Raw genomic sequence first — 14153 nt, 5'->3', positions numbered from 1 at the left:
TTTTTTTTTTTTTTTTTAAGTTCTGTTTCTCTGAGTAGGGTTTCTGACTCTGTAGCCCTGGCTCACTTTTTAGACCAAGCTGGCCTCAAACTCACAGAGATCTGCCTGCCTCTGCCTCCCTAGTGCGGGCATTAAAGGCATGTGCCACCACACTCAGCTTTCCACATAATATTTTGAGGCAGGTTCTATCCCCGAACCTTGTTTGAGCTTATCCATTCAGCTAGAGCCCTACAGCCGCTCCTGTCTCTGCCTCCCCACGCAGACAATTTGTCCACAGAGCCATCTTCCCTGCCAGTCCTGGGTTTTAACCCATAAACAAATCCTCTGTAGGGAGCCTGGAGAGGCAACTTTCCCCGCTTCCTCTATCCTGAGGCCAGGCAGCCGCGCTGCATTGCACAGAGGAGTATCAGAGCCTCCTAAACCAAACGGTAGAGCAGTCTCTATTCCAGCCTTCGAAAGCTGGGCCCTGATTGGTTCTAGACTAAACAACAGCCTCTGCTCTTTCCTGGTTGAAAGTATAACAGAGTCGCTGAGCAAGCCGAACGTCACCTTTCCGCCGCTGGGGAGTAAGTATAAACGCTTACAGGTGCCTCTCCGGATAGCACCAAGACACCCAAGGAAGAGAGAAGGGAACGCAAGCGAGCGAGGGCCAGCAGGGGGCGCCGAAGCGCAGCCCCTGTGGGGAGGATGGCCGGTGGGGATGGGATGCTACGCCGCCTGCTGAGGATGCACCGCACCGAGATCGCGGTGGCCATAGACAGCGCCTTTCCGCTGCTGCATGCTCTAGCCGACCACGACGTGGTCCCTGAGGACAAGTTCCAGGTGGGCTCCTGTCCCGCCCCTGGCGCCTCTCATTCTCCCCACTCCTCCACCCGCAGCCTAGGTGATCCCTCCCAACCTCAGCCAACACATATACTATACCCACACCCTCCCCCTACCAGCCAAGGAGTGGTCCCAAGCCCTCCTCAGGAGACCTCTCCAGATCAAGTCCCAGGTGAGTTCCCTAACCTCACACCCTGTGCACCCTCACTGCCCCAGGGCCCAGGGATTGGCAGGAATAGGCAACTCTCCCTTCTCCCAACGAGGCAGCAGGGGTTGGAGGAATGTTGTGCCCAGGTAGCCCAATGCTGTCACTGCAGGAGACTCTCCGTCTGAAGGAGAAGGAAGGCTGCCCCCAGGCCTTCCATGCCCTGCTGTCCTGGCTCCTGACCCGGGACAGTGGGGCCATCCTGGATTTCTGGAGGATTCTCTTTAAAGACTACAATCTGGAGCGGTACAGCCGCCTGCATACCATCTTGGACGGCTTCCCAAAAGGTGGGCCTGTGCTGATTGATGATGGAGCTGATGCTCAGCCAATGAGTAGCATCCGGGATATGGCTACAAGTTGGAGCATGTTTTCAGGGAGCCACTAGAACTTGGGCAGACCCTAAGGGGCAAAGGGCAGAGGTCTGCTCTTTCTCTTGCTCAAGAGTGCCCCATTCTAGAGCTCACCCTGAAGATAAGGCTTTAAGACAGGACCACTGTTCCCGCCCCCGAGCTGCAGATGTGGACCTAAGCCAGTCCCGGAAAGGGAGAAAGCCCCTTGCTGGTCCCAAGGCCTCGGTACTGCCACCCAGACCCCCCACCAAGAGAAGAGCCCTGGAGGAGCCTCGAGCCACCCCACCAGCAGCTCTGGCCTCAAAGAGCATCTCCAGTCCAGGTACACTCAAGAGGAGCTAGCCAGGGTTGCCAGGCCCTCCCCAACCGGCTCTTAGGAGCTTCTGTCTTACTGACACCACCCCAGGGTCAGCCTGCCAGGGTCACAGAGTCACCTCTGAGTGCTCAGACCTGAGCATTGGAGGAGGCCCACAGCCTCTCAGCGTCTTACTGTCCCGAAGGCTGAGTTTCTGGGCGGTGAGGCAGGCAGGTGGTTTTGATTTCCTTTCTGTTGAAGAAGGAAATGGCCCATCACAGCTTAAGAACCGCCAGGGAGTCCGGGAACCCTTGACCTGACCCTTACCAGGTGCTTGCTCTCCCAACCTTACTTTATACTCTGGATCCATCATCAACACCACCCCAGCCCAGAAAAGTGGGCCCAGGCTGCCTCTACCTCCCCTTCACAGGCTCCCACCCAAAGACTAAGCCCCCTAAGAAGCCAGAGGGCAGCTTGGAGTCACAGCGCCTTCCTCTGGGAAATGGTGAGTGAGGCCAAGAGTGGAGGTTGGAGGGGGTCTGACCCCATTGGCTTCAGCTGGATGGCAAAGCTGGAGAAAGACAGGGACTCCTTATTCCCAACTGTCTTGCCAGTCTCCCACCCACAATGCCCTGAGTGTCTCCTCCCAGACCTCTGCCCATTCTAATGCTCCCAACCTTCTAGCCAGCCCAGAAAAATAGCCACAAGGAAACTATCCCTGTTCCTCAGCTGGGCCCAACCTTGACCACACCCATCCACTATCCACCATCCACCTGTGCTTCCTGGTCCTCCTCACCAGATGGCCTAGGAACTCTGTGCCCCAGAACAACGTAGGCCCCACACCACCACGAGATTCTTGTCAATCTGCCATTGGGCTCTACACGACCAACACTACTGTCCCCACGTCCCTGTGCTCATGCACGTGCGTCTACTTGTGTCGACCCCTCTCCAGGAATTCAGACCATGGCAGCTTCTGTCCAGAGAGCTGTGACCACCGTGGCCTCTGGGGATGTCCCAGGAACCCGAGGGGCCGTGGAAGGGATCCTTATCCAGCAGGTGTTTGAGTCAGGTAAATGCATGGAAGCAGGTTGCCAGGGAGACCCAGGTTTCAAAATGGAAAGAAGTGCTTCTAGAGCAACCATGGCCGCGGCTGAGAGCGAGGCAACCAGTGTGCTACATGCAGGTCTGCTGGCTTTAGAACCCAATGCTGATGCAGAAGGCTCCCTACATGGGGGGAATCTTTTGTGAGGCCAGTGGTCTATGGTCACATTCAGCCATGGAATGCCACCCCTTCCACATCTGGGAGGTGCTGCTAGTCACAGGGGACACCCTAAGTTTCCCTGTGTGCTCCAGTTCTCTCAAGAGACCATAGTGCCTACCCAGACAGCCCATCACATCCTACTGCCCTGCCTCAGGTATCTATGTCCTGTCCAGTCCCCTTACTCTTTGTCCAGGTTCCCCCCACAACTGCCTACCTACGAGGCTGGCTAGCAGGGCCACCCAGATCATCTGGACAGGCCAGACATACTCGCCATTGCAGAACCTGCTCGATAGCATCTCCTCTGTCCTGGACACTGGACTTGGATGCCATGGACAGCCAGAATAGCCTGGGAGCTCATGCCAGCTCTGGTCAGAGCAGCCCCAGGAATCTTATCTGACTCTTCTGGGGCTATTAGAACAAAAAGCCCCGGACTTGTAACGACAGGCTCCAAAGTCAAGGTGTGGGAAGGGACACGTCCCTTAGCGGGCTTTGGAGGGTCCCTTCCGTTACCTCTGGCATGAAGTGCTGTTGGAATGCTTACTTCTGGGAATAGCCCCTCTCCAATCTGACCATGCCTCTCTGATTTCACCTTTCTTTGTAAGAACATTGGATTTAAGGGCTAATATGACTTTTTTTTTTAAAGATTTATTTATTTTATTTATATGAGTACACTGTAGCTGTCTTCAGACACACCAGAAGAGGGCATCAGATCCCATTACAGATGGTTGTGAGCCACCATGTGGGTGTTGGGAATTGAACTCAGGATCTCCGGAAGAGCAGTCAGTGCTCTTAACCACTGTGCTATCTCTCTAGCCTGTATGACATCTTTTTATTGTTGTTTGTTCATTTGTTTGTTTGTTTGTCTGTTTTGTTTATTCTTGAGACCATTTCTCTGTGTAGCTTTGGCTGTCCTGGAACGAACTCACTCTGTAGTAGAGCAGTCTGGCGTCGAACTCGAAGAGATCTGCCTGCCTCTGCTTCCCAAGTGCTGGGATTAAAGATGTGTACCACCACACCCTGCTATGACATCATCTTAACTAACTTTATCTCCAAAGACCCTGTTTCCAGTAAGGTCCCATTCTGAGATTATGACGAAGGGCACTGTTTATCTTAGTACAGTCCCCAGCAAAGAACCCCTAACTGTACCCAGCCCCAGCTCTGCCAGACCCCCAGTGTGAGCTCAGTCAGTCTGTCTCTCTCCCAGGAGGATCCAAGAAGTGCATCCAGGTTGGGGGAGAGTTTTACACACCCAACAAGTTCGAAGACCCCAGTGGCAATTTGAAGAACAAGGCCCGGAGTAGTAGCAGCCTAAAGCCAGTGGTTCGAGCCAAGGGAGCCCAGGTCACTGTACCTGTAAGCCTTATCCAACATGTCCATTTGGGGGAGCTGGGCCTTCCTTCGATATCCTTCCCTCCTCACCCTACCCCCACCCCCAAAAAGCCTGGAGTTCTTCCTGAGGGTTGGGAGTTGCTTCCCAGAGCTACTTGGTACTTCTTGGTGGCCATATAGATCTTCCCTGACCCTGGCAACTTCGTTATGACCCTTTGTCTCTCATAGGGTAGAGATGAGCAGAAAGTGGGCCAGCAGTGTGGGGTCCCTCCCCTTCCATCCCTCCCCAGTGAGCCCCAGGTTCACCAGGTAAGTCCCAAGAAGGGAGTGGGGGTGGGGGAACCAGGATATGGAGGGCAGCTCCCTCCCTCTTCCCTCCCTTCTCTTTCCTCCCCTTCCTCCCCCTCTGCTCTTTCTTGGAAGTTTTCAAGGATGCATATTGGGAGATTTCCAATTAGTCACAGCAGGTGAGCTGCTTTTTAAAAAAAAATCACAGCCTTTAATCCCAGCCCTAGGGAGACAAGGGAAGGCAGTCTGTGAATTCAAGGCTAGCCTGGTCTACAGAGTTCCAGTCTTGACAACAAACAAACAAAACAAAACAAAACAAAATCACTCATTCTGTCCAGGTGACAAAAAGCATCTTAGCTGGGGGTAGGGTAGGGATGCAGGTAAAGCCTGAGTATAGAGATTCTCCGAGGGAAACCAAGTTATCCTCTCCTCCCCAGCACCACTGATGTGCTTGTGGCTGCAACCACTGAGTACTGAGTCCAACACCTCAGAGCTAGGTACTCTGCTGGCCCCGGACACCAAGGGTTGAAGGGTCCAGTTCTGCCCTGCTCCACAAAAGTGCCCTGGTTATTGGGGGCCTGTGGAAGTATTCCCATGTATGTGGTGGTCACTGTGTGGGCCAGCACAGCCTGGCATCTGGGATCTTCTTGAGGAGGTGGTATTCAGATTAGGAATTCCTTCTTCCTGATAAAGCAGGGAATGGGGAATGACAGGAGGTACCCAGGGCTAATGGGAAACCCCATGGGCCTACCCACCTGCTGTCCTATTAGGTGAGTGGTAGTCAATCCAGGGAACTGTGGGCCTCCCCACTCTTGTGGGTTGTTGGCCTGGGCTACACCGGGACCAGCTATCAGGAGGCAAATTAACTTTACTTAGGGGTGATTCAAGGCTTTTTTTTTTTTTAAAGGATTTATTTATTATTATACATAAGTACACTGTAGCTGTCTTCAGTTGCATGGATGGTTGGAGTCACCATATGGTTACTGGGATTTGAACTCATGACCTTCGGAAGAGCAGTCTTACCTGCTGAACCATCTCGCCAGCCCAATTCAAAGCTTATAATGTTTTGGGGGTCTGAGGGTAGGGATATCTAGGATGGGCAAAGATCATCAGCTGGAGGCTTGGAGTACCTGAAATGTCTCATTAGCAAGGGAAAGCATTTCAGAAATCTCAGGTCCTGTAATCTAACTGAGGTTATGTGACATTCTTCATGCATCTCTGAGGGCATTCCTAAGCCAATGTGGGGGGCTTAGAATTCCCCAGACAAGGTCAAAGAAGGAGAAATCCCGTTAATGAAGAGAGTCGTCCATATTGCGCTGAGCTCAGAAGCTATCCGGTCATGGTGGGATTTTTGACCTTAATTAGCAGAGTTTTCCCACTGGGAACTGCCTGGCATCCAGCAATCCTTCCTGAGAGGGATTTCCCCTAGGTCTGTGTGAAACCTAGTACTGCGGGGAACTTGCAGAGCTCAGGCAGGGGCCAATGAGAGAACCCAGGGGGAACCTGGGAGTCAGTCCTTAGTGGTGAGCATCATCCCAAGTGAGTCTCTCAGGCAGATGGTGTGTTCCATCCTGGGCCCCTCTTTCCTGGTCAGAAGAACGAGGATGAGTGTGCCGTGTGCCACGACGGAGGTGAGCTCATATGCTGTGACGGCTGTCCCCGGGCCTTCCACCTGGCTTGCCTGTCCCCACCTCTGCAGGAGATCCCCAGGTAAGCAGACCTCTCCATCCCTGAACCATCACCATCCTTACCCACTGACCTTGAGGAAGCCTAGAAACCTTCACAGAAGACAGTAAGGGCCCTTCAGGAAGACATGTGGGATGAATAGGGCACTAGCTATGGACATGGTAGGATTCTCTAGCCATACTGAAACCTATCTCCGTTCCCTGCCTCATGGCCCACTCAGGGCCAACAGGCCAAAAGGCAGCCATAACATGATGTCCCCAGGTGGTCATATTTGGCCACAGGCCTTTTCCCAAGCACACCTTACCCCCACCTCCTCAAATCTCACTCTCACAATGATGTACTGTTACTCCTATCACTGACTGCACAAGCCTCTGTTCTGAGGGGAGGTGGGCAGCAGTCTGTGCAGACTAGCCTGGGCTCTGACCCAGGTCTCTCTGATCCTCTTCCACCAGGATCCTTTCCCTCATCTCCCCTCCCCTAGGGCGCATCCCTACAGGACTGTGGGTGTACCAAGGATGGAAACAGTGTAGCTGAGGGTCCACTTATCTCCCCTCCCCCACTGGCCCATCCCTACAGGACTGTGGGTGTGCTGAGGATGGAAACAGTGTAGCTGAGTGTCCTTCTTATCTCCCAACTGGTCTATCCCTACAGGACTATTTGTGTACCTAGGATGGAAACAGTGTAGCTGAGGGAGCCCACAGTAATGCCAGGCCTATGACAAGCAGGCACAGGTGCTAAAGGATACTGGGCATAGAGTATTCTTAAGAATTAGGCTGGTGGTGGTGGCACATGACTTTAATCCCAGCACTTGGGAGGCAGAGGCAGGCAGATTTCTGAATTCGAGGCCAGCCTGGTCTATAGAATGAGTTCCAGGACAGCCAGGGCTACGCAGAGAAACCCTGTCTCAGGGGAAAAAAAAAAAAAAGAATTAGCAGAGAAGCACTCTAGGGACCCTGCCTCTCTGTCCAGAGCCATGCTCCCGAGGTAAATAGCTCACATCCTACTGAACTGTCCTTATGGTACCTGACTCTTTTATTCCCGGGTTTGGTTTCCCATCTGTGAATGAGTACGGTGACACAGAGGGTCCTCAAGACATCCCTGCCATACATTTGGGGAAGGGGGGTCGTGTGTATGGTCTCTACTTTGTCTGGCAAGCCTGTGACTAGTGGCCTCCTACACAGTGGCCTCTGGAGATGCTCCTGCTGCCTCCAGGGCAGAGTCCAACAGAACCTGTCCCAGCCTGAGGTGTCCAGGCCCCCGGAGCCACCTGCAGAGACCCCGGTATGCCCATATTGGGTCACCCCTTCCTTCTGACTCTCTACAGTCCTATCTCCTGGCTTCTCCTGTGAATCCTACATGCCTGCCATGCTCTGTTCCTGCACGAGTAGCCTTTCTGGTGGATTCCCTATGGGTTTGAGGGGCTAAGGGACTAAAGGTGGCTTCCCAAGTTGGCTCTGTCCCTCCAGACTCACCACTGCTAATATTCTCCAAAAGCCTTGCTAGCTCTCCTGTTAGGAACCCAGTTTGCTCTGGCTGGCCCTGAGGCCACTGTCACTAGGTCTTTCGATGGAAAGAATAGATGTCTTTGCTGAGAACCATGGAACCAGCCACACACTCAGCATTTTCTCCTCCTCCTCCTCTTCCTCTTCCTCCTCCTCCTCCTTCTTCTTTTAGTTTTATTTTTTAAAGAGTTATTTATTTATTATATGTAAGTACACCGTCACCGTCTTCAGAAACTCCAGAAGAGGGCGTCAGACCTCCTTACAGATGGTTGTGAGCCACCATGTGGTTGCTGGGATTTGAACTCAGAACCTTTGGAAGAGCAGTCAATGCTCTTAACCACTGAGCCAGCTCTCCATCCCTCTTCTTCTTCTTTTTTTAAATTTATTTTTGTTTTTATGTGTATTGGTGTTTTGCCTGTATTTATGTCTGTGTAAAGATGTCAAGATCACCTAGAACTGGAGTTGCAGACAGTTGTGAGCTGTCATGTAGGTGCTGGGACTTGAACCCGGGTCCTTTGGAAGAGCACTCAGTGCTCTTAGCCACTGAGCCATCTCTTAAGCCTGTACCAAGCCTTCCCGACCTCAGACTCACCACAGCAGCCTAGTTCTGATTCCTAGGTTATGCTGAGCAAGACCCTGTGGCCCCTGAATGCTAACCCTTGAATTCCAGATCCTCCTGGGACTAAGGTCAGCTTCAGAGAAAACCAGGGGCCCGTCCAGGGAGCTCAAAGCCAGCTCAGATGCTGCTGTCACATATGTGAACCTGCTGGCGCCACCCTCTGCAGCTCCTCTGCTGGAGTCCTCAGCACTGTGCCCTCTACTGAGTATTGGGACTGAGGGGCAGCCAGTGAGTGAGGGGGACCACTAGGGCCTGGGTGCTATCTTCGAGGGAGTGGGGCTCTGGACCTTTGGGACAGTTGTATGTCCAAAACAGGACCTGTGGTGGACTCCCAGGGGGCTAGGAATTAGACGGGCATTCCTGGGGTCAGGAGAGGGCTCTGCCAAGAGACACTTGTTCATATAACAGTAGGCACACTGGAAGACCTGAGTTGGATTCCCAAAACTCACATGATGGAAAGAGTGACTCAGTCTGCAAGTGGTCCTCTGATCTCCATGTACATGACCACAAATGAATAGTGAATTAGATAGAAAGAAGGGAAGGAGGGAAGCCAGGCAGGCAGGCAGGCAGACAGACAGACAGACACACTTAGCTTGGTTATCCAGATAATATATCCTCCCCAATCATGAGGCAGGACATCAAACATCTTGAATCCCACAGACCCTGTCCTCTTCTGTTAGTGACCTTTCTTTTTTCTTTTTCAGAGCCCCCCTTTTAAATGAAATTTAATTTTCTTTTTTTACTTATTCACTTTACATCCCACTCACTGCCCCCTCCCAGTCATCCTCTTTCACAGTCTTTCCCCACCCCCTCCTTCCTCCAAAGCTCTTCTGGAGTCCCACAGTTGGTGGGATCAGAGCTGGATTCCCAGGATGGACTGGCCGGTGGAAAGCAGCTTGGAAGGCCGCTTTCTGACATTTCTTAAGGTCACCCCTGCTCCCCTCGGGACATCCAGGACTCAGAATTTACAGTCCCACTCACACAACTTGAAACCCTGAGGTTTCCCAGTTAACCCAGGCTGGTGGGGTATAGGGTGAGCAGGACACGGTCTGAGTTGCAGCCCATGTTGCCTCTGCAGGGTCTAGCACCGAGTGCGCGATGTGGTGTGTGTGGCGATGGCACCGAGGTGCTGAGGTGTACACACTGTGCCGCTGCCTTCCACTGGCGCTGCCACTTCCCGACGGCCGCCGCTCGGCCGGGGTGAGTGAGGAGGCACCGGGTGGCAGAGTAGCCAGCGACCTTACCCACCCCGAAGGTTCTCCGAGCCAGTGAGCTTTTCCCACTCCTCTCCGGCAGGACCAATCTCCGCTGCAAGTCCTGCTCTGCAGACCCGACTCCCACGCCAGGCACACCAAGCGAGGCTGTGCCCACCTCTGTGCCCCGTCCAGCACCTGGGCTTGCCAAGGTCAGTGTCTGGTCAGTCCAGGTGAGACCCTGTGGGAGTGGAAGAGAATTTAAACCCATATCCATTAACCGTGTGTCCCATTACTTTTCGTTTGGTTGGGTTTGGGCATGGGGGATTTGTTTTTTGTTGTTTTTTTGTTTTGTTTTGTTTTGTTTTGTTGGTTTGATTCGGTTTGGTTTCTCTATGTAGCCCTGGCTGTCCTGGAACTCACTTTGTAGACCAGGCTGGCCTCGAACTCAGAAATCCGCCTGCCTCTGCCTCTCAAGTGCTGGAATTAAAGGCGTGCGCCACCACCGCTTGGCTATAATCAAGTATTTTAAAGGGAAACCTTCCAAATGGCTATGAACTCAATGTTGGTACTGGGTTCCTGAGAGTCCATGGGCCTCGGAGCTCTGATCAGGGAGCTCTGGACCTAAGGGCAGTTGGCTTAATTCAAAATGAGACCACTGGGAGGCACCCAGGGACCAGATCCTCTGCTCAATTGGATCCTCTGCGGAATAGGTATCAGAACAGCTGGGACCTCCAGGGTGGCCAACTACTGGCCTGGAGAGAGAGAGAGATGACTCCAACTGGGGAGCAGAGTCAAACAAAGAATCTGGCTTTTGATGACCCTGAGAACCACCTACCCAAGTCCTCTATCCAGGTGGATCTCTATGTCACCTCCATTTTTACTGACTGGGCAGGGACTGAGCTTTGTCTGGAGGCCCAAGGAGGAAAGGGCAGTATCCACCTCCATCCATTTGCCACTCCATAAGACGGCTGAGACAGGCATGGGCCCCAGGCTTGGGCCCCTAGCTGTCCCTCAGGTTCATGGGTAGAAGGGAGTGATCTTGAGAAGATGTGTTTTGCAAGGTGGCAGAGTGTATGCACAGCTCAGTTCGAGACTCCAGCTTTCCCTGATAAATTTGGCCTCTAGTTGCAGATTGACTTACATGATTGAGAACATCTGGGAGGCTGCATCAGAACCTATTGATCCTAGGATTCTGTTGGAGGTCCCAGGAAAGCATGGGGCAAGCTTTGCTGAGCCTTTAAAGCAATGGTCCTCAACCTTTGGTGTCAAACGATCTTTTCACAGGATGGCCCAAGACTGTCGGAAATATCTGATATTCTTGGGATTTGTAACAGTAGCAAAATTACAGTTACAAAGGAGCAACAAAAAATAATTTTATGGTGGGGGGGGTGTCATCACATCATGAGGAACTGTATTATAGGGTTGAAGCATTGGGAAGATTGAGAACCACTGTCCGAGAGTCTAGCCACAAAGAGGGAAGATGGGCAAGTGAAAGTCACTTCTAGAATGAAGAAGAGAATTGAGCAATGGGGCCTCCACTGGCTTCACTGTGAGCTCCTGACGACTGAGCCTGCCACTCCCTGACTGGAGCTCTGTCACTATGGCCAGGGCAGGGCCAACTAAGTACAGGTCATGTGACCAGCGACAGCAGAGAGACTCTGGCTGGGTCCTGGCCACCGGGTCTCTTTAGGGACCACAGGCAGTATATAGGACAGGTTGTTGCCCCCCACCCTGCCTGTGTCCCCAGCCTGAGGAACTAGGTGTGAGTCTGCTCTGTGGTGGGGTACAGCCTGCTGCCCTTGTCCCCAGCCTGCTGCTAGGTTGGGTTGACAATTGATTCTCTCCTTTGGTTCCAGGCAGGGGACGACTCTGCTAGTCACGACCCTGTTCTACATAGGGACGACCTGGAGTCCCTCCTCAATGAGGTAATATGTCACCTAGTCTGGGCCGTGCTCACAGATTCTTTGCTGCCCCTAGTGAGACAGCACCAGCAGACCAGTGTTACCCCGCCCCCATAGCTGTTCTTCCCAGAAGAGCTTGTTTCCATGTATGGTGCTGGCCCCCTCCTACCTGTCACCTTCTCCCACCAGGAACCTCACACCTGGGGGTCCTCACAGCAAGGCCTCAGAGTCAGGGGGTTTAATCCCTTGACTTTTCAGGGAGAGCTGGTAGGGTCTTCCAGGGGCCTCTCTCTTACCTCTCCCAACTCAGAACTTTCTGCTTCTTGAGATGGACTGGTAGGGCCCAGGGTGGTGGCCCAGGTCTTTGATTCCCAGTGCTTGGGAGGCAGATGTAGGAGGACTATGAGGTGGATACTCATCTGGACTACATTATAAAACCTTATCTCAAAAACCTGAGGGGCAAGCCGGGCAGTGGTGGTGCACGCCTTTAATCCCAGCACTTGGGAGGCAGAAGCAGGCGGATTTCTGAGTTTGAGGCCAGCCTGATCTACAAAGTGAGTTCCAGGACAGCCAGGGCTACACAGAGAAACCCTGTCTCCAAAAACCAAAAAAAAAAAAAAAAAAAAAGAGGGACTAGAGAAATCCAAGAGAATTGTTCCTTCAGAGGACCCAAGTTTGGTTCCCAGCAGCCATGTCAGGTGGCTTTTAACTGTTTAACATTCCACTCCAGGGAATCTGATGCCTCTGGCCTCCTTACACACCTGTATATACATGTACTCACACACACACACAGGCATATACATAGACACACACATACATACACACATGCACACATATAGAAACATATGCAGACATACATATACACATAGGCATAGACACATACAAACAAACACAGGCACACACACATAGACAGACACAATTCACATGTACAAACACACTTAAAAGTAGTAAGAATAGGACTGGAGAGATGGCCCAGTGGTTAAGAGCATTGACTGTTCCTTCAGAGGTCCTGAGTTCAGTTCCCAGCAACCATATGGTGACTCGCAACCATCTGTAATGGGAGCTGATGCCCTCTTCTGGGGTGTCTGAAGACAGCTACAATATATAAATATATTTTGTGTATATCTATATATATTTATATACAATATATAAATATATATTATATACAATAAATAAATATATATTATATATACAATAAATAAATATATTTTTATATATATAAAATAAGAATAAATTTCTTCTAGAAACTGAAATAGGGCCCCATCTATTGCAAGGGCACAAACTCCTTTGGCCATTCCCATACCCCAGGGAGCCCACATGCCCTCTTCAGTGTCCACTGACACTTAGGAAGACTCAACTGGCTGAGGGACAGAGGCCTGCCCTGGGCAGAGGACCATGTACAGGCAGATCTGCAGAAGCACGGGGGGGGGAGAGAGAGAGAGAGAGAGAGAGAGAGAGAGAGAGAGAGAGGATCCAGCATGGGTGGGCACTGGAAAAACTGAGGACCATCTCCAGGACTTCCCAGTCCTGTTGGCAGAGAAGAAGGACCTAGCAAAGAAAGCCACCAAGAAGAGGAAGCCATGCCCAGGGCCGACAGGCTGCTCTAGGGGAGGCCTGGATCAAGAGACCTCCCTTCATTGGCGTGTCCCGTGGGCCTCAGCTCTCAGTCCCCCTCCTTGAACTAGAGGGTCAGGTTGAGCGATACCTTCATGTCAAGATGGCTCCCCGTAGGTGCAACTGCTCTAACCTCCCGCGTCACTCTCTCTCTCAGCACTCATTCGACGGCATCCTGCAGTGGGCTATCCAGAGCATGTCACGCCCGCTGGCCGAGACACCACCCTTCTCTTCCTGATGCCATATGGTCCAGGAAGGGGTGGGCAGCATAGTGCCGACCCCCGCCCCACCCACCCCCATCGGATGAAGCACTCTGTTCTGAGAGGCCTGGGCTGGATAGGACCAAGAGCTGGCCTGCAGGGCTCAGCTTGCAGACCCTGATCTTGGTTGAGATGCAAGGCCACCCCGTATCCTGAAATTAAAGTCTCGTCTGTGTACTTTGAGGTGCTACCTGGTGGATGTTTGTTTTTTTTGGGGGGTACCTATACTCCTGGGGCTTAAAACTAGGCCAGGGCAGAAGAAGTTCACTGTTTTGAAAAAATGAACACATTGAAGAAGAACCCTGAGGAGTGAATAGTATCCGGTGCTCTTGAAGCAAAACCTGGGGCCTTGTCATGGCCCCTAAGGCCCTGAGTGGCTTCTTCCCATCTTCACCCCTGTATTAGTCTCCCTGGGCAAACCCTTTCCCCCATCATTTATTCTTACCCAAGGCCTTTGCCACATGAAGTTTCCTGTCCTTCTATGCCATGTGTCTATCGTCCTTGAGACCTCAGTCACCCCCAGTGTCCCTTCATTAAAAAAAAAAAAATCATGGCTGGAGAGATGGCTCAGTGCTTAAGAATACTGACATGACTGCTCTTTCAGAGGTCTGAGTTCAAATCCCAGCAACCATATGGTAGCTCACAACCATCAGTAATGAGATAGGGTGTTTGGAGACAGTTACAGTGTACTTATAAATAATAAATAAATAAATCTTGGGGCCAAAAAGAGAAGAAAAAAAGTGTCTGAAGACAGCTATAGTGTACTTACATATTATAAATAGTAATAAAAAAATTGTTTTTAAAAGCCAATCCCAGCCAGGCAGT

The 14153-nt window shown here is 51.8% G+C and overlaps 1 protein-coding gene across 12 annotated transcripts; it reads left to right on the top strand.

Moving 5' to 3' along the window:
• The first annotated feature begins 606 nt into the window (after positions 1-606).
• Positions 607-13514, top strand: Aire (autoimmune regulator). Of its 12 annotated transcripts, none has more exons than XM_021204483.1 (14): positions 607-822; positions 1140-1314; positions 1544-1699; positions 2103-2177; positions 2625-2741; positions 4138-4274; positions 4491-4571; positions 6148-6260; positions 7418-7517; positions 8409-8585; positions 9436-9557; positions 9654-9762; positions 11410-11478; positions 13226-13514. In XM_021204483.1, exons 1-14 carry the CDS (start codon positions 688-690, stop codon positions 13304-13306), a joined length of 1647 nt encoding a protein of 548 aa, XP_021060142.1. In that variant the 5' UTR covers positions 607-687; the 3' UTR covers positions 13307-13514. The 12 variants fall into 12 exon arrangements, with proteins under 12 accessions (XP_021060142.1, XP_021060141.1, XP_021060139.1 ...); XM_021204482.1 differs by having other exon boundaries at positions 6145-6260; XM_021204480.1 differs by having other exon boundaries at positions 4138-4286; positions 6145-6260.
• The last annotated feature ends 639 nt before the right edge of the window (positions 13515-14153 follow it).

The sequence above is a fragment of the Mus pahari genome, chromosome 9 (genome assembly GCF_900095145.1).
Source record: "Mus pahari chromosome 9, PAHARI_EIJ_v1.1, whole genome shotgun sequence".
Classification (NCBI taxonomy): Eukaryota; Metazoa; Chordata; class Mammalia; order Rodentia; family Muridae; genus Mus; species Mus pahari.
This window is presented reverse-complemented; position numbering and strand designations above follow the sequence as displayed.